The sequence below is a fragment of the Pinus tabuliformis genome, chromosome 8 (assembly GCF_031772625.1).
Source record: "Pinus tabuliformis cultivar Carrire ecotype Pingquan chromosome 8, CPIR1, whole genome shotgun sequence".
NCBI lineage: Eukaryota > Viridiplantae > Streptophyta > Pinopsida > Pinales > Pinaceae > Pinus > Pinus tabuliformis.
The window spans coordinates 1,691,344,559-1,691,365,728 of record NC_142294.1 but is presented as its reverse complement, the minus strand read 5'-3'; the positions used below and the strand labels follow the sequence as shown (position 1 = coordinate 1,691,365,728).

The 21,170-nt window shown below is 36.1% G+C and overlaps 1 protein-coding gene across 1 annotated transcript in view; it reads left to right on the top strand.

The window, feature by feature from the left end:
- Positions 1-21,170, top strand: part of LOC149242763 (uncharacterized) — a 51,030-nt gene that overhangs the window by 23,446 nt on the left and 6,414 nt on the right. Inside the window, exons 3-11 of the mRNA XM_089371003.1 lie at positions 946-1,060; positions 1,155-1,207; positions 1,559-1,651; positions 1,888-2,000; positions 2,317-2,403; positions 2,655-2,769; positions 3,096-3,207; positions 3,337-3,418; positions 5,442-5,688. Coding sequence (XP_089227129.1) covers positions 946-1,060; positions 1,155-1,207; positions 1,559-1,651; positions 1,888-2,000; positions 2,317-2,403; positions 2,655-2,769; positions 3,096-3,207; positions 3,337-3,418; positions 5,442-5,688 — 1,017 coding nt within the window. The remainder of the gene's footprint in view (positions 1-945; positions 1,061-1,154; positions 1,208-1,558; positions 1,652-1,887; positions 2,001-2,316; positions 2,404-2,654; positions 2,770-3,095; positions 3,208-3,336; positions 3,419-5,441; positions 5,689-21,170) is intronic.

Genomic DNA, 21,170 nt, shown 5'->3' with positions numbered 1-21,170 from the left:
CTTCTAATACATAATTATGGAAAAATCTTCATCATCAATTATATATTTATGGTTACTTATAATTTTTGTTTTGTTTTAAATTTATAATTCTTTTCGAATTTTCTTATGGAACAAAAAAACATATGAGAATTTATCACGAAAATAAATATATTTTGTATTTTAAAAAGAATAAAAAAAATTATTATAAAAATATAGAAGTAATATTAAGAATAATTAGGCTGATAGGCCTTCCTATGCATCAACAATCGTGGACACTTTTACCTTGCTCTGTTCGATTAGGTGAGACACTTTCAACTGTTGATTTGAAGTGTGACTGCTTTTTCCAAATATCGGTTGAGTTGCTTTATTTTCACCTCCGAGTTCTGTTGTGCACTCCGTGGCATGGCAAGATATTTTTACTGCTTTTTCCCATTCTTTTATGTCACTCTTGGCCTTAGAGTTAATCGTTTCTTTGGTCTGTCAGTTGTTGTTGCTGTTCTTCTTCCCTGGCTTTTGGCAAACACTGTTCTTCTTCCCTGGCTTTTGGCAAGCACTGATTAGTATTAAATTATATACCCCATACACCAAGTAAAACTACTTGCAGCCGACTCTTTAGCTGTATCTTCGCAGACTTAATCCCTAAACCCCCAAAGCCGTGATCTGGTGCATCTTGAAGTAATACCTCTTTCTGATGCGGTGCCGATGTGACAATCCCTCAAGCATTCTAAAACACAGAAATGTCGATTTGAAGCTCTGTCAACTCCGAGTTCTGTTGTGCATTGAAACACCGCCAGCAAGCCTCAATCCGAATCCTCCTGCGCTCTCTGTTCATTAAGCAAAATGAGAAATATTCTCCACTATATATTCTCCGCTATCTTCTGAGATCGGGGAAGGGGCCAACTGTATTCTCTTCGTTTATGTGTTTGGAAGGCTTAATTGGGCTCCTGGAATTAAACTGTTTTACAGTCGAGGTGTGTGTCAAGAATCATGGTGAAGGTGGAAATGACCATGGAGGTTGGAGCCGATGGAGTTGCCATAATCAAGATGACCAATATGCCGGTCAATGCTCTGGCAATAACAGGTAAGGGCTAGAAATGATTTTTTACAAAATTGAAAATAGAAATCATAGAATCTGAGCTGAAACTGAAATTTTTAATAAGTAATGATCAATGCAGTTACACTGACGCAGTAGCAGCTACAATAGCAAGAGGAGGAATATTTAATGAAGGTACATGTACTGACAACACCAAAACACTATTTTCATATGTAGATTTGAACATGCCCTTCGCGTCAGTTTTTGAACAAACTTTGAAGTCCCACATATATATATATATATATATATATATATATATATATATATATATATATATATATATATATATATATATATATATATATATATATATATATATAGAAGCACCTAAAAGGCCTTTCAATTTTTAAGATTGGTGCCATGATTGCTTCTGTGACTATATATTTGTTTCTCGATACCCGAACAAACACCTAAAAGTTGCTTGACATATGCACCATTAACGTTCTTATGGATGTAATATATATGTCTGGTAATATTTCTCTGCAGGGACTGGCGAGAAGTTGATGTATGATTGTTCAATAACTGTAGCCATAAATAACGTTCCAGTTCAAGTCCCCGTGGGACCGATAAACGTCAAAGGTATGTTCGGGGAAAATGCAGTTTTGTTTCACTCCACTGGCCAGCCGATTTTACTGAATGAATGGGGGTTCACCATGGAAGGCCTGCAGCATGGAGCTATGTATTACCGGGTATGCCTAATGCCCATGCAGATTTTCATACCGCTATATTTTGAGAAATTTTCAAAATATTTGTAGAATCAAGGTAAAATTTAACTTCACTGTTGTGTTTTTAACATGTTTTATTCAATTTTCCAGATATGAGACGTTATTCATCATTGGGGGTGTTGCCGGTTTGGTTCGATTTGGAATTGCATAGCGCTACATCAATGCTGGATCTCCTATCTTTGTTCGATTTTGAATTGCATACTGTTCGTTATCTAGGATAGAGCAAATTTTTTGTTGACTGGTTCTAGTATTATATTTGCATATTGTTGCTTCCATAGGATTTGTCAAACTCTGTGTTACAGTTGGCCTTATATTTAATATTCCTTGTTAATTTGTGGCAGGGGTATGTGTCTTTATAATATTATATCATGCGCTCTATGTATAGTTTCGTGTTTTTTATTTTATGTAATAAAAACAGGAAGACCACCGCACTTCATTCTACAATATGTTATAAATATCTAAGTGACTGTGCCGGTATAAATTGGAGATTGTAATGTTATATTTGAAACATGTTTTTAGGTATTCTGTGTCATTTTCTCTGAGTTTAAGTGGTTTTGCTTGTATAAATTGAAGATTGTTATGTTATATTTGAGTAATGTTTTCTCGGTATTTTATCTTCATTTTCTTCCAAAAATGTATTTTCTCTTTCCTCTGAACTTAATAATGCATGGTATTGGATTACATTTTATGAAAACTAGAATAGCTTTGCCAAATATAGTATTTTTAATTATATTATTTATTATTCCATTGAAATCTTCTCCACTATCTTCTTAGATTGGGGAAGGGGCCGACTGTATTCTCTTCGTTTATGTGCTTGGAAGGCTTAATTGGGCTCCTGGAATTAAACTGTTTTACAGTCGAGGTGTGTGTCGGGAATCATGGTGAAGGTGGAAGTGACCATGGAGGTTGGAGCCGATGGAGTTGCCATAATCAAGATGACCAATCCGCTGGTAAATGCTCTGGCAGTAATAGGTAAGGGCTCGAAATGATTTTTTACAAAATTGAAAATAGAAATCATAGAATCTGAGCTGAAACTGAAATTTTTATTCAAAATGATTTTTTACAAAATTGAAAATAGAAATCATAGAATCTGAGCTGAAACTAAAATTTTTATGTATTTGGTGAATCATTTCTTGATTGCATATCTGCTTCTAATCAGCGGATATGTCTGAATGTCTTCCTTGCCATTTTTATTGGGCAAGCGACAAGACCTTCCCGCCATTGCGAGACACAGCTTTCGATTATAAAGTAGAGGGCACATAAAGTACCTGGTCTTGTTATGCAAAAACTCTGATCAGATTGCCACTGGGGGAAATTTGAGGCAGATCCTATTTCCGGAACTGGGTTGTCCAATGTTGTTCCGCCGCAGGACAACGTTGCAGCTTTTGAAGTCGACATTCTTCTTTATGTGTGCGAGCATGAAGCCTCCCGGGCGAAAGGTGGCCGAAGAAGGCCAAAAAAATGGTCACTATCATCTCCTTAACTGGTCATCGTCTTTATTTTCTTAATTTTTCAAATGGCAATGATTGGTTTGCACAGTCAAGACTGTGGAACACTGGCGTTTATATTTGCTACTTCTTTGCTTTTGAATGGGGATAATGCTCTGGCATTGCAAGGCTGGGTTTTGTTTTTTGTGGTTCTGTTATGGCTCATGAATGGATGTGTTTATGGATTGAAATTTAAGGAAAATATGGGTTTACTGTAGCATATGAATGGGATGCATCCAAGCATTGAAATTTCAGAAGTTGGGTTTATTGTGCATATGAAATGGAATGTGTTCATGCTTTTGAAATTTTACTCAAAGAAAATAAAAGATGCATTTCGTATTGCATATGAATAAGATGCATTCTTCGTATATGCTTGGCCATCTATAGAGGTTTCTTGATTTTGGGTAATTAACTTAACCTCTTGATTTTGGGTAATTAACTTACTCTAAAATGAAATAAGACATTCAATGTGTTCCCTGTAATATAGATATAAACAAAACATCTAAACAAAAGTAATTGCAATGATCCATTCCAAGGAAACAAGGTTTTCCACAAACCAATTAACTCTTCTAGAAAAATTCAACAATTCCAATTGAATAATCCTATCGGCTTCTCTTTGTACCTTTTGGGACAATTGCTAGTTATATTTAGATACGGAGTTAATATCTTTTTTTATTTATAGCGACATAAAATTTTGTGTCAGACAAAGGGATGTCCCGTGCAATGCACCCTCAACTCAAATAAATACACACCAGGCTTTAGGGTTTCAAGGAGCTGTTCTACACCTACAAATTTCTCTCTCGCAGGTTTTTGGGTTCTCCTCGCTCGCCCGACATGGCGGCCACTACCACGAGGAATGCAATGCTCTCCCTCTGCAACAATAACATCTCCATTCATCGACTCTCCTTCCGCACTTTGAACGCCACTGCAGACACACGCATTATAACACTGTATTCCACCAACAGACTTCAAGTTGCACTAGACACCTTCGATCACCTACAATCTTTTGTTATGTAGCCTTGTTCGACGGAATCAACATGAATCGGCATTGTTGATTGAATCAACATGTAGGATTGAAGCTGACATCCTTCCAGACTTGATAACTTTGACGATTATCATTAATCGTCATTGTGAAACATGTAGATTGGATTATGCATTTGAAGTGCTTGAGGGAATGGAAGCACATGGGCATGTTCCGAATTTTGGAAGCACAAAATTTCAGAGTTGAGCACGCTATCAAGGGTTTTCAATCAAATGATGAGCAAACGACAAGTTCCTGATTTTTTTACCTATGAGACCCTAATAGACGGGCTCTGCAAGACTGGGAAATCCCATTAGTTGTTATGCTGCAAAAGGGCCATGAGCCTACACGGTAATGGACCGGCTATGCAAAGAAAGTAAACTCCAAGAAGTCAAGAAACTACTGTATCTGATGATAAAAAGGGGCGTAATTCGGGTGTTACTACATACAACATAAGAGGAAGCTCTTCTATGAAGTGTCCGCGAGAAATATGTATCTTAATGTTGTCACATATATTAAGGTTATTGATATATAATAAGCAGAGAAATATATGCCCTAATGTTGTCACATATAATAAGCTTATTGATGGTTTAGGTAAGGAAGGCAAGTTGGACTAGGCAGAATTTTTTATTTTATTTTATTTTTTTTTTATTTTTTTTGTCTGAAATGTCTAAGAAAAATATAAACATATCTCCTGATGTTGTCACATACAATGTGCTTATTAATGGTTTATGTAAGGAAGGCAAGTTGGTCGAGGCAAGGAAGCTTGTCTCTGAAATGTCCGAGGAGAAACATACAATGGGCTTATTAATGGTTTATGTAAGGAAGGCAAGTTGGTCGAGGCAAGGAAGCTTGTCTCTGAAATGTCCGAGGAGAAACCTATAATGTGCTTATTAATGGTTTATGTGAGGAAGGCAAGTTGGTCGAGGCAAGGAAGCTTGTCTCTGAAATGTCCGAGAGAGAAACATATGCCCTGATGTTGTCACATACCGTGCACTTATTGATGGTTTATCTAAGAAAGGCAAGTTATAGTAGGCGAAGAAGCTTTTCTATAAAATGTCCAACAAAAACATATACCCTAATGTTGTTACATACAATGCACTTATGGATAGTTTATGTATGAAAGACATTGGTAGGAGGTCACTAAAGTGCTCCATGAGATGCCAAATGAAGGGTGCAATCCAACTATTATGACATACAGTATTGTTATTGATGGTCTTTGCAAAGAAGGCAAGATTCAGGAAGCTCTCGGGTTATTAGATGTTATGGTGCAAATAGGCAGTTCACCTGATGAAATCAGGTGGAATACTCTTATAAATGGATTTTGTTGCGTGGGTAATTTGGAGAAGGCAAGGGAACTTCTTCGAGAGATGCCAGAGAAAGGTTGCTGGCCTAACGTAGTTAGGTATAATACATTAATAGATGAGATTTGCAAGCATAACAGGACAAAATAAGGTCAATGGATCTTCTATGAGATGCAAGGCCAGAGTCAGAGCCCTGACGTTATCACAGACACCATATTGATGAATGGACTTTATAGAGCTGGTAACCTGAAGGAGGCAATAAAATTATTCGAATAAATGAAATATAGAGTTCATGTCTCTGATATGATTGCATATGCCACCATCATGGACGCACTATGCAAGGAATGCACACCCGACAAAGCCAATAGAATGTTGCAACTGATCTTCAAAAAAGTTTGATATTGGTGCTGTGACATACTCAGCCACAAATAACACCCTCTGTAACGATATTGCTGAAATGCACCTGGCAAGATTTAGTAATAGGGAATAAATTGAAATTAATGAAGTGCAGGGGTGATTTTGGTAATTATACACTAGGCAGGCAATTTGAAATAGGTTTGGTGGTTGTGTCGATGAATCATCAAGTGAAATTTCCAGAAGAGTGCACTGTGTGTTCAATATGAAAACACATCTGATTTAGTATTTAGTGGGTAAAACATATTTATTAAATGCACGAGTTGGTCACTCTGAAATGGGTTTGGCCTAGCAGTTGGTATGTACTTGCAACGGATGTCGTGCCCCCCGGTAAATTGCAATGGCAGTGCTCACATATATAACCTAGAATTGGTTTGCTAAAATGGTTAGTGAGTTGTCATTTGACATTGATAAAGTGGACCTTGTAAATAATAGCAGTGGTGAGTTACAAATTGATCTGATATGTTGTTAGTGATGACAAGGTTGTCAAAAATACTATAAGATAAGATAAGATAATTATATTTATGTCCAACTAATGACCACAAAGTAGGTCAAAGGGACTATTGAATACAATGATGTTCATATAGAGCGGGAGAACCAAATGGTCTCCTAAAAAAAATACAATGCATGGAGTAAATCAACATCTGGCCCTTGTGGAGAAGATCCAGGAGCTAATAAGTTTGAGGATCAAACCCATCTCTCTTAACATTCGAGGTTGAATGAAGAGCATTGAAGAAACTCAACAAAGTTTGTTGGCCCGATCAAGAGCTGGTGGAAAGTGTGGACTGTCCACTAAATCGTCACCATGGGTGGTTCATGTGCTGCTGAGGTCTGGAGTACCTAGTCCATCTCCCAGGAACGGATCTGTGGCTGAGATCTCGTGTGGTGGGGTGAGGTCCCACATATCCTCACTAATCTAGAGTCTAGATACGTGCTGGTATCAATCTGTCTCTTGGTGCCCCTTTCTAAAGGTAGTACCTTGAAAAATGTCGTGATCTTCTGTGTGGGGTCTAGTTTGATGGGAGGCTGAAGAATATGCACTCGGAACCTGAAAGCCTCTTGCATATAAGGGCCAAACATCTCTGGTCGGGATACCTGAAAAAGTTGATGAGGGTTTGAGAATCTCTAAACAAGCAACGAAACCTTCCTCTGATCTCGTAGTAGACAGGGCATCCAAGAATAAGTGCACTTCAGTCTCCACTTCCTATAAATGACATACCTGGCAGATTCTGTCTGGTCTATCCACCCAGTGGTCCATCTCTACCCGAAGTCTATGAGAACCTACTCTGAACTGGCCTAGAGGAATGCAAAGAGCATGCAACCAATGGTGAAAAGTATATTGGGGTTGAACAATGAACCCATCTTTCAACTCCAAGAAGTGCTCAACATAGTAGGCCATCTTTGGGCGCAACCCTCTCCGAGGATTGGCGATATTGCTGAAATGCACCTAGCAAGATTTAGTAATAGGGAGTAAATAGCAATTATAGGCTAATTATAGGCTAGGCAGGCGATCTGAAACAGGCTTGGTGGCTGTGTTGATGGAATCATCCAATTGACATTTCCAGAAAAGTGCACTATGTGTTAAATATGAAAACAAATCTGATTTAATGCTTAGTGGGTGATACATCTTTATTAAATGCACTAGTTGTTTAGTCTGAAATGGGTTTGGCCTAGCAGTTGGTGTGTACTTGCAACGGGTGTAGCACCCTAGGTAAATAACATTGATAGTGCTCACATTTATAACCTAGAATTGGTTTGCTAAATGGTTAGTGAGTTGTCATTTGATATTGATAAAGTGGACCTTGCAAATAATAATAGCGGTGAGTTGTAGATTCATCTGTTATGCTCTTAGTGATGGCAAGTTTATTAAGGCTTTCAAATACTATATAATGTATCTGCCTTTGTTGCAGTTTACATTAGCTGAATGGTCTGTCTGAAGTGGTCTTGAGGAATTGTTTTATGGAAATTAGTGTTAGCATTTGCTTCCAATAGTTGCAATTTCTAATTTAGGTAAAATAGATGGACTTACTGTAATAGCACCTACTAGTATAGAACTTACCAACATTGATATAAATACTATGAAGCACTGTTATGGGTGTGAATTAATGGAGGGTCTACTCATGGTTTGCTCTAGTGGTTGAGTTGCTAATGCCAAATTTCTTATGGGAAGTTTAAGGTACAATTAAACAGTCGATTAAATTAGTTGTCAACTGCATTTAGTAATTTTGTACCATGTGACAAACTTTAACAATCTGTAGTGATCCTCACTCTTGGTTTCATATGGGTGCTAGAGGTTGTTTGAGAAATTGACGTCTTTTCATGATGTCATATAATTAGTTTATCCAGACTCGCTATAATAGGACATAAGACCATATGTGCATTGACCTGGCAACATGACATCTGGTTGTCTTAAAACTTAACATGGGAACTTGCCTCACTGGGATTTATGTTATCGCATTGAATGTCGTCTGACTGTATGAACACTATGTATTTCAGAGGCTATGTGGTAAATTAATCTACAACATCAGCATGAGATTATGGAAGCAGAGATCAGACCTTATCCAGAGAGGTCTGCTGAATTTGACTGTACTTTGTGGTTGTGGCAAAAGGTGTTGGTTTAACCATCCTCCAATTTAGAAACCCTCTGCTTCTTTTGCTATATTCCTAAATTTTTTGGACTAGGGTCACTTCTTAATCAGTTGCTTGCACATATGAAGCTCAAATGGCAGTACCTAACGCTTAAAATGGAAACCACACATTGGATCTACTTCTTACAGTCTGTTAAGATCAATTAGTTTAAGTTCCTTTGCATGGCTGATTTGAAGTGCTACCTCTAAGCTTCCATTCTGACTAGAATACTGAAATTTTTTGTTGTCACCACTTGTAAATGTGTCATGCTGTTAATAATAGTTTTTGCTGGAAGTGAGAACTGTGGAATTCATCTTTGCATATTGCACAAGAATTATGATTTGCAATCCCATGTTATTGCCTTTTGATGCAGGAGCATTCAGCTCAACGATTTCATTATATTTTAGTTAACTTAGGGGGTCTTGTGTTTTCAAGGAAGTTGGATTCCTATGTATCAAATTAATGTAATTATTAATGTTTTGAGTGATTGGAATAGGAATTAATTAGATATTGTGAGGATATTTGTAAATGCTCTCGAATGTAGGAGAACATGAGTGATGAAGAGTGATTAGTAAGGATTGAGAGATTTGGAAATCAATTGTAAATCTTAGTTTAGAAATTGGTTTCATGGTTTGTGGAACTAGAGAGGATTCTTAAGGATTAGTGGAGTCAAAAGTGGACTTAGAGGATATTCAGGATTTAGTTCAGCAGATTACGAATCTAAACCGGAATTGGTTAACAAAACCTTTTGTATAAATGTAAGCCAAAAAGGCATAGAGTCAGTTAGTTAGAGTGAGAATTAGAGTTCAATGATTAGATAGGGTTGATTGTAAGCCTACGGGCAGGAAAGGAAAGGTCACTTATATAGAAGATCAGGCCGAGAAAGAAAGTCTTGTGTAAATGTTTATTTATTAATACATATAACTCAATTTCTAAGTATGAGTGGATTGTATTGAGTAATCAAATGATAAATTATGTGTGAATTAGAGTAATTATGTGTAAGATAGTTTTGCAAGTGTGCAAAATCAGAGAAGAAGACATAGAAGAGTGTTACGGGTTTACACATAGACAGTATTGGAGAAAACCTTCAATGTTACAACGAATGTATAACTATAAGGTTTCCTAAAACCTAAGGATTTATGAAGGAAGCATAAAGGCTTGAAAAAATGAAGTAACAGAGCAGAGATCAAGATCAGAACAAGTGAAGACCAGAAGGCGAGAACAAATACACAGGCAGAAAGTCGAACGAATGGGATATTACACAGTAAGAAACAAAAGAACGTAACACTGCACAGGAACCATTGGATCAGTCAGATCAACAGATGAGATTGTGTGAGATAGACGGCTAAGATTAAGTCACGCAAGATAAAGTCAAGAAAATAAATGGCAGAGATTAAAACCACGTGCAGAATAGTGGAGTGGTCTTCGTAGGCGGTAAGCAGTTTCTCGCGCACCCTAAAAGCTGTAAGTGGTATTCTACAAATTCACGCAATTATCCTTAGCGGGTGACACATAGCACGAGAAAACTACTTTTCTCGCGCGCTCTCGAACTGATATCGATCGTGCACGATTTCACGCGAGATTGTGCGATAACCGTTGGATCGAGTGAGATTGATCAATGGTGGAGATCGGCCAAGCTAGTTGGCAATCGGGTGACGCAATAATCGTCAGATTAAGGAATGAGATTGGCGACGGAGGTTGAATGCGCTAAAAAAGATCGATATAAGTGCAAAGGTTTGTGGAATGGCAGAAAGGTAAGGTTTAAGTGTAGTTATGAAATATTTCTATTATATGGGAATTATAATAGAAATGAGCGAAATAAATGTATTACGGTTAATGTCGGGATTAATTAATGAAGGTCTAAGTTTGAGTTTTAGCCAAGGTCCAAAGATTATGGAAGGATTTATAAGATTCAGCTCAAAGGTCTGTAAAGTTTAGACTTGGGATAGTTAAATGAAATGTTTTCGTATGGAATTTATTGAAGGAGAATTAAACCTTGATTTGTGAAGGTTTTACCAAGTAAGGAATTTTGGAAATCCTGGGATGTATGTGACATGCATTCTACATGCATACTGTGGGTATGTGCGGCTAATGCTGCATCACCCTTTCAACCCTTAGTGGTGTGGCTTGGGGAACTTTTCCTCCAATAGCTTAGGGATCTCAGAAATAGTGTACCTTTATTTATAAAATTATTTGGGACAAAAAACTGAAATTTCGTGTTTGCTTAATGTGAAATGCCAGGCTGCAGCATCGCATCTGCAAGAACTAAAGGTAAGTGTCCTTCAAGAATAATGTGACATGAATGACAGGAACTGATCTGTTTTCTAGATTGAAAATGAGAACTAATCTTGCTTGCTAAATTTTACAGTTCTTTTCAGAATATATTCTGTTTATATGGAGAATATTTTTATAGTCAAAATAATTGTTTGAACAACATAAAAGACCCTAATAATATTTTCTATCAGATTTTGATCGTTTCTATCATATTTTGGTCTCTACACTTACATACCATGGTTAAAGATTTTTTTTAACAAGGTTACAGGGGAATTCGACCATTATAAAGAGCTTCATAATGTCCGTCAAAATCATGGCAACCCCGGTTACAACTCTCAGCAAGAAATTACCTGTTGCTTAGTCAATCAATGCCCTGGATCCTGAATAGACAATGTTAGCTTGGCTTGTGCACCCAGTTGACAGGATAAGGCACCTCAATCACATTTAACCAGTAGACTTTGTCAACTTCGTAAAAAAGTAAAAGGCCAATTTTGTTCTTGAAGTGGAACACTATGAATCTATTCCTACATTTTCAACACCAGAAGGCTATTGACTAGCTTCTGATGTAGAAGATTGTTTTTGACAATTTCCTCCAGCAGATTCAATTGTTAAGTCTAAAGATACTCTAATTTAAGTGTCCCATGAAATTGTCAAATTTACAACTTAGTCCAAACCTACAGATAGCATAATGAGTGAAGAAGTTGCATGTTAGGCCCTCATAGTTAATCCTATGATCCACAAAGAGATTCAGAATAGAGGAGAGGATAGTATAATGTTATGGGCAACGAATGTAACATAAAATGACAAAAGTCAGGAATTGCACCAACAAAAATAATAATGCGATTCTGGTGGATATATTGCAAAATTGAGAAAAAGCATTTAATTGTTCAGTCCAACATCAAGCCAGGTTGATGATATAAACGTATGTAGCAATATAAGAATTAAAAGTTCTAGTTTTACCTTCGAATTATGTCTCAAAGAGGTATCTTCATTTGAGGGATTTAGGTCCTCATACAGCTCGAATCATTCTTCATAAGACATGAAATTAACCTATTTTGCGCTGAAGTGCCTCCAGAAAGCATTTCTCCCTTCTAATAGTAAGTTAAAGTTGCTTATCAAAGTAAATATGCATCATTGAGAAGTGCCCAATTGTGGTGAAATCTTATAATATATTTTAGTGGTTTAAACTTTAGTCTGACTATGAATGTTACAAGGAGGTTAAACATCAAAAGGCAGTGACCTTATGCATTATAAATTAGAGCTACTTCCAAGCTGTAGGAAAAAATGCACTCTGCATTTTATATCTCAAACACGTTTCAACAGTGCATACAAAAGTACTTTTTAATGTGCCACTCAGACTCTTATCATGGAGGAATGAATATTTAAGTAGAAGAAAAGAAATAAAAAGTAGAATTGTTACACTCCAACCATAGAAAATGCATACAGTCAAAGGATGTCATGCAACAAGGTAACATTTAAAGAAGACCAAGCATCGTCAACATCAAAGAATGATCAGGTGAACGATATACTTCAAATTCTATTAAGAAAAAATAAAGCAGAACCAGATGGAAGAAACAAGCAAATCGCAGGTCATAACGGTAGACCAAGAGGATCGAGGACACAAATTTCGTGTGAGAATGATCCTCTTCTTAAAATGATGGTGTGTACATGTCATGACAAATTTCCCATCAGTGTCTTGATGTAGAACAGACATGCTGGTTGACCAGAACTTTAATGGAACATATTTCCCCTCTTGACGGACATTATGAGGCTCTTCATAATAGTCAAATTCCCGACTTGTGTAGATAATACTGGATGAATCTCATTGTAACAAGTAACTAGAAATCCCATTAGCCTTTATCTTTTGTGGTGAAATTGAGATGCTCTTTCCATGTTGATTTGGGCAAACATTTTCTGTTCGTGTCTCTCAGGTGAGTATATTTTGGTACTTGTCAATTTTTGTTTACTGTTCAGTATTGTCCTTTCACTATGTTCATCTTCAGTATTTAGTGTTTGTACATTACATTGAGAAACCATTATACTGTGAAAGTTATGTTTGTCTTAATTTAGAAAATTTCGTTTCTTGTGGTGCTCTAGTTGCTCTGAATGCCCATGATCTTATTGTATGTTGACACCATTGGCCCTTCATCCGATTCCATTTTGTGCTCAAGCCTTGTAAGTTCACCCCTCTATTTACTTGCGATCATCCTTCCTTTGAGCTATGGATTTATACAATTTATGTGCTACTACATTTATTTTTTTATTATGAAATGCACCTAGAAATTATTAAGGCCCTGCGGGTCTTTCCATATCCACAATATTAGATGTAATTCATTAGCCCGTTCATCGTGTTTTTATGTTTAAGCCTTGAGTCAATGCAACCTAGTTGTCAACGTAGGCACACTAATTGGAAGCATTAAATCTTCATATTTGCTATTGGGTCGAGGTAATCTTCATTGGCTCATGTTGTTGACCAATGATGTATATGAAGAATTGATCTGGATTTGGGAAGTTGACGAATCGTTGGTTATGGCTTCGAATGACATGTCTTCCATTATGTGAAGCACCAGGTTCAATATTTTTGACAATGGTTGTTTTGAAGCATTGAATTGGATTGAGAGCAATAGAATTTTTTTTATTTTAAAGACAACTTGCTAGATTCTCTTCTCTCTAGTGCAAACTTGAGAGGAGCTTGATCAAACAATTAAAAATATTTGACATCTGAATGTGAGCGATCGATTTTAAATGTACACTATTTTCTTTATTTGGATGATTACAAATAAGAAAATTTCCTCGGAATTGGCTACCATTAACTGGAATTAGGATTTAATATTTTCAAATTTTGGATTTTTTTTTATGAAATCTTTGGTGCAACAGCCTACTATCATCAATGTTGGATTAATAATATTTCAATAAAACTTAGGGACAATGTTTTTTTGGCAAATGATTTTGTGCATAATGCTATCTTCCTCTATCTTATACATTGATCTACCTTTTGTCATCAATGCCCTGTATTAATGCACTAGATAACTTTGTGACAACATTTCTTTCACAAACGAGTTTGTGCACAATGCAATCTTTTCATATTCTATATTTTCATGACAATAAGATTTGTGAACACAAAACGTGTGTTTTTTTGGTAAAATATACTATCAAGGTAGGCTTGGAAAACTTGGGTCAACTCTTTGTTGATAAATATTATATATGAAAGCATCCACCTACATGTAAAATTAAAAGGGAATTTGTGATGAAGCAACTACCTCAACAAGAATGTAGAAGCTTAAAAAAACAAGTGCAATCATATTGAATGAGGACTATTAGCATCAACTATGAATTACTAAAAAGTGAACTTATTAAAAAAATTCCTTTCTCAAGAGTTATATAAAGTGAACTTGACAGCTAATAACTTTCTCAAGGCTCCTTTGTAAACACTATTTTTCTAATTTTCTATAAGATGTTTGCAAATGTACTTATTGGAGTAGGGATTGCTGGTGGTTATCCGGTGTGGATTGCGGTAAAGCCTAAGAGACAATGAGACAGAAAATTCCTCAAGGATAATGATGGAGTTCAGTGGCATTCCTAGCTCAGTTTGGTTTTGTTATCTCGGTGTTGGTTTTGGTGAGATCGCTGTTTGGTGAGGGTGGAGGTGGTTTAACCTCTAGATTCCTTTGGTTTTTTTTGGATTGGTTTATCCATGAAATCCCACATTGATGCTTGGAATATGGCACAGGGGTGACTGACTTGAAAGAAAGAGTTGGTTCAGCCATGTCTACGGTCAGGTGGTACATGGAAGGCCCGAACCTGGTCAAATTTGCTTATGTTTAATAAAAGCTAAGTTCTCTTGCTTTTGTACTTATTCATATGTGGATTTAATGGCTATTATCTCATTGTAATTTTCATGGTTTAATGTTGGTTATAAGCATGGCTATATGATTGGTTATTTCCATGGTTATTTCATGTATTTACTTGTAATTGAAAGGATAATGGATGCAAGACCTAATTGATGTCAAAACAGTTAAGGGAAGAGGGTGGTGATCCTTCTTGTTAAGTATCATATGATTTATCAGTCATTTATGCTCTGTCTTGTATTCATTTCCTGTAGATTGCATTGATGCCAAGTGTTTGATAGAATGTCAGTCCTGGTTGGGGATGGTCAAGCCTAGTCCTGGAGTTAGTTTTTGATTTGTAAGACTTGTTATTATGTAAATCACAGATTCTGGAAGTGTCATTGAATTATGGGCAATGACCTGGGATCTGGGCCTAAAAAAGTGGGTCAAATCCTAGGGACATTGGCACAACACTAAGAGAAATAGTCCCTAGACACTGGCATGCCATGTTATGGGAGCATCCAGAGCCCTTTGGACGTTGGCATGCCCATATCATGGGAGAGTTGAGGGGTTAATTGGTCAAGAAGCATAGTGGGACTTAGGGGCTGGTTACGTGAGAGGTTGGGATGGTTCCTGAGGGTCTTGGTGCTGATGTGGAAGGTCTGTATGGTGTGTTTCCATTGGTTCCACTTCTTTAAGGTGACTTACGAGGTCGAATCATATCATAGTAACTTTTCATCACATGTTTACCCTGGTTAGCCGGTTACTTGGGTAGATGTGGGAGGAGGGTGTTACATAGTGGTGTTCCCTTCCTTTATTCATTTTTCGGGGAATTTGGTGCTACAAGAATGCTTGTATTTTCGAGGGATCAAGTTGGGATATTTGAAAATGTTGTTATTTCATTGTTGCATACTCCAATGAGTATGGCCCAATGGCTAATCAGAAGCACAAGAGAAGTATTCACCTCATTAACATATGGGATAGAGTCCTTGTCGAATTTTTTGATGGGGTGACCTACAGAAGGAAATGTGGGTGTGAGGTATATATTGTTATCAATCCAGAACTTTATTTCATTTTATGTCGAATTAGGGCGAAGGTATTAACATTTGTGCAAAGGTCATTACCCTTTGAGGAGTTCTATCTTGCGCAAAATGTCTCTCCATCGACAATTTGGTGGTATTCAGAGATTCAAAGGTGGCCATAGATTGGGTTCAAGGTCGTACAACTTTTGAACACCACAAGCCCATAAACTAGTTGCATAGTATCAAAGAGATTCAGGTTGAATTTCTAGATTTGACTTTCTCCCACCTATATCGTGAGCAGAACATTGTTGTTGATGAGCTATCCAAAAAAGGTTTACATCAACATCTGAGGAGTATATTCGACACTGTTTTTTTCAAAGACAAGATGAGGGACTTTGAGTATATATGCATCAATTAGACAATGTCACGTGAACTTGAAGTATCCATTTGCTAATTTTCTGCTATGTTCTGAAACAATTTTTTTGGAACATGGCCATAATATGTGGTAATATGCAAATATTTAAGCACACATAAGAGTTTTATGATCTACAACTATAGGTAAATGCCCATGCTATTACGTCGTGGTCTATATTGGAATTGGGCTTACGGATTTTATATTGTCAATAAAATGAATGGTTGAGATTGCAAGCCAAACAAATATTCTTAGTCTAATACATGTATCAATAGACAATATGAAAAGTTTTGTCAATAGTAAGTCTCCTCGTCTATTTAATTTATTAAAAAATCATTTGTGGAACATGGTTATCCTTGTAATTTATTAAAAAATTATTTTTGAAACGTGGTGTTGGAATTTGGTATCACCCCGTTTCATTTGGTGTGACTTGAAAAGTAATATTACTAGTTTTATAAATTTACATTTTATAATATTAGTTTTTTTATAAATTTAAGTTTCATAATAATGTTAAGGTTATAATAAATACCATCATTATTAAATAATATCATTAATAATATAACTAATAATAATAACAATAGTCAAATTAATATTACAAATAATATTATTAAAAACAACATTAATACAATATTAAATGATGTTAGTAATTTTCTTTCCAAAGAGGTCGCGTAGCTGAATAGAGGACAATGGATAATACAGGAATACAGGAATGGTGACTTCTTTCAGGTTTATCACAAGCCATATATAGATGTGGAGGCAGGTGCCAGGGATTGATTGATAGGATCAATCCATTTTTGGTCTGTCTGGTTTATTTTGTTTTGCTTTCATTATATGCAGAATAGTCCACTAAACAATTTGTACACAGTTTTTGGACCTTCAAGTTATTGAAGGATTTTGTAATATTTAAGTAACACAGAACTCCATCATCAGACAGTAGAGAAAGCATAACACAATGCTGGCATACAACATGTAATTTTCTTAACAATCTTAATGAAAATTACGCTTTTTCCTTGGAAAAAAAATGATGTTAGTAATTTTCTTAGCTAAATTTACTTACGTTTTAGTTTGTATTACTTTAAGATTTTAATAATATTGGGTTTTTATTATTTTAAGTTTATAACAATATTATTATTATCAGTGATTAATAAACATTAAATTTAATATTAATATTGTTAAATATTGATTAGAATACTAATGTGAATATTAATATGAAATTAATATCAACCATATTTAGTAATGTGGTTGTAATAATATTTTGTTATACAAACTAAATTCTAGTATGGATATATGTGCATTATTCTATATGGAACTTGTTCCTAGATTTCAAGCAATGGAAATCATGGATAAAATCAAAGCTTGATAAAAAATTGGGATTATATATATATAAAATCTATTAATAAATAGTAGTGGTTTTTTTAAATATATAAATCTATTAATAAATAGTAGTGGTTTTTTTTATATATATATATATATATATATATATATATATTATCATAATGTTATATTTTCCGAATTTAGGCTTATGTGATCCATAATTATAATATTGGTACATCTTTCAGTACTAATCACATCAAGTGTATTTTGTTCAGGCCTTTTGAACCAACAAGTGTGGTTCATCATCAGGACAAGATGTAGAGTCAGATCTAGGCAACGAAATAAATAGTGATAACGATGGAAAGAGCTGATAACGACTAGCTTTGACCCACAATATAAAATATTCAATAAGGATGAGGAGAAATCATCATCACGAGCAGATGCACAGTCTAAATAGTGATATCGATGGAAAGAGTGATAGTGATAGCCTCCTTAACACTGCCATTTGTCCACTTTGACCTAAAATTTGACTAGTTCTAACTCCTCCATATGAACTCAAATTAGAATGGTGTTCGCACCGTTGGAATCAAGGCGATGAGCACTTTGATCTAGTCCTAGTTCAAGAGCAATCTGACCACTTTGAATTTAGACGTATTATGAGTCTTGTTTGACCTCTAAGTGTCTCTCGAGCCACCTGGATCAAGGAGAGAAAGTCATATAAACTGATAGATATCCCCACCCTACTAACTATAGAGTGGCACTCTGCAAACCAAAAAAACCAGGGAAATAATACTTCACAATATAATCGATGTCGACACGAACCGCCACATTAGTTATCCATAATTTACATAGGGAATATCATCTTGATATCATAATTTTATTTCGTAAAGGGTGACTACGCTCAAACACACATTAGATAACTTTTGAGGTTTAAAATGGGCCTCCTAAGGAAAATGTGCAACCAAAATAAACTTTATAAGAACCAATAGGATTCAAGATGATGATGTCAACTATGGGGGATGATCCACCATTTTTTGGGTAAAATATTAAAAGATCAAAAATTAATAAAATAATAATTTTTTCAACTTGTATTTTCAACTTATCTCCCTAAGGTTTTACTCAAATTTCGAGCAAGAGTACTCGTTGGATGCAAAATTTAATTTCTCATCCAAGGAGTATCCATGTTACATACTTTTGATGGACCATACTACATGGAAAATGAGAAATACCTGAAAAAACGTGATTACAATCACGTTTTTCATGTATTTCTCATTTTTCGTGTAGCAGGGTCCATCGAAAGTACTCATTGAATGAAGAATCAAATTCTACATCCAACAACTATTCCCACTTGAAATTTGAGTAAACCCATAAGGAGATAAGTTGAAAATGTAATTTTTTATTTTTTCTCTCTAAAATTTGATGATGTAATCTAATCTTATTTTATTATTTCCACTATTATTTTATAATTTCCTTAGGAGGCTCATTTTAGACCTTAAAATTCCCCTATAACACCATTAAACAAGACCTACAAAAGAGGCTTTTAAACCAACTAAATATATATAAACATGATTCTATAACCAGGAAGACTCGTCCAACTCAAGTAAATAATAATAATAAATACTTCAATGGTTCACAAAGCCCGTCTTCCCGAAGACAGGAAAAACCAATGGTGGAGTCAGTCACTTCAAACCTAGATAAACAACGATCTGACGATCACTTTGTCTTGAGATACTATTATACTAACAACACTTTGAATCCATAAGTATATGCCAACCCCTACAACCAAATTCCATCCAGACACCCTCCATCCCTTGCTCCCACCTCCAGCTCCCTTGGACATCACACACATCAAAGAGATGGATTTCATACATCAAACATACTATGCACAATTAATCAAAGGGGATTTGTGTGCCCCTGTGGCATGTCTCCCAAATAAATCTAACCACACATGGTTGCAAGATAAGAAATTTAATGTCCTCGTTCAGGATTTCTAGTCTTTACTTGTCAACAACCCTATTTTTTCAAAAATGGAGGTCGTTCGACCAAAGCTATATGATCTAAAGCACATTATTAATGTGTGGGAAAGACACAAAAAGAAGAAGCACTCACTAGAAATATGGGACATCGATAAAAAATTTAAGGAATTACATGATCCTTCTGCTCTAGGATACTTCTCGGAAAAGATAAAGGAGTTGATTATGGCTTTAGAATGTCACAAGTGGGAGATTCTTGCACTCCATGGGAAGGAATGTCATCTTAAGAGTCACGTCATTTGGTTGTCCGGAGGAGATAAAAACACAAACTTATTCCACCAATATGCAATTAATTGACGTAGTTATAATTCTATTTGGGGTTGTTTGGTGTTGGAGGTCGACATTTAGTAACTCTTCTGAAACTACAAGGGGTCGTTGAATATTTTTCGAAGATGTATCAAGCCAGGGTGGATGTGGACCTTGATAACCAATTGGATAATTCCCATATGTATCCTAATATGTTCACCACAGAGGATAATCAACGTATTCATTCGCCTATATCTCTCGAGGAAGCGGAGGTGGTTTTAAATTTTTTGCAAAAGACAAGAGTCTAGGTCCAAATGGTTTGACAATGTAATTGTTTTTACATTTCTTTGACATCATGGGTCACGACCTACTTCGCATGGTGGAGGAGTCTCACACCTCTTGCAAGATTTCATCTTTTGCCCCTGTGTAGGCGCCTCTTCAGCTTTATCTAGACCCATAAGAGGGGATTATCCATGGATTTCTCATCCTTGTCTTCCCTCAACTTCGCAGCGATTCTGACTTACCCTGGTCCTTGCGATGCCTCTACCTCACTTCTAAAAACTGCTCCCAATTTTTAGAACGTCTCAATTAGGAAGAAGAGGCCAATTAAAAGGACTTAGACAGAGACATTTATCCACACGGGGGTCTATTTGAGGAGTTTTATTATCCTATGGATATTTCTAGGGCCCTTAGAGCATCTATGCCCCTATTGAGGGTCTCCTATGATCATTATCTCCTTAAACATCAAAGGAGTTGGGAGGCCTCCCAAGCACCAAGCCCTCTGCATACTAGTATTGTCTCAAAGGTCATCAATCATCCCTTTCCAGGAAATCATGGTATCTGTAGATAAAGCCAAAGAAATCCTTATAAATATATGCCCAGACTGGTGTATTTTCACTACTAATGTGGTTGGTCGCTCTCAGGGTATTTCAATGATTTGGAACCCTAGGGAAGACTCTCTTCAGTCGTTCTCCTCCACGAATGGAATAAGTTTGGAAGGTGCTCTCAGGGGTTTTGATGGTCAAGTAATTTTTGTCAATTGTTACGGCCCATATCAGGACCAAGACGATTTTCAGAACCATATTGTCCAGAGTGGATTATTCAATGCTCAAAATCTAATTCTGACAGGTGATTTAAATTTCACCACCTCTATCAATGAAATTTTGGGGAGGAGGTTGTCGCTCATATCTTAGTGTTCCCATGATTTCTTAGTTGATTGCAAATGTAAATTTAGTGGGCATTCACCCTTGTCCATTGGGATCAACCTGGAGCAATGGTAGAACCAAGGATGAGGGAGTTGCTAAGCAACTAGATAGATTTCTCTTAACCAACTCCTTGGTCTCTAAAATTGGAGGATATCGATCCTGGATTCGCCATGACTAGATCTCAGA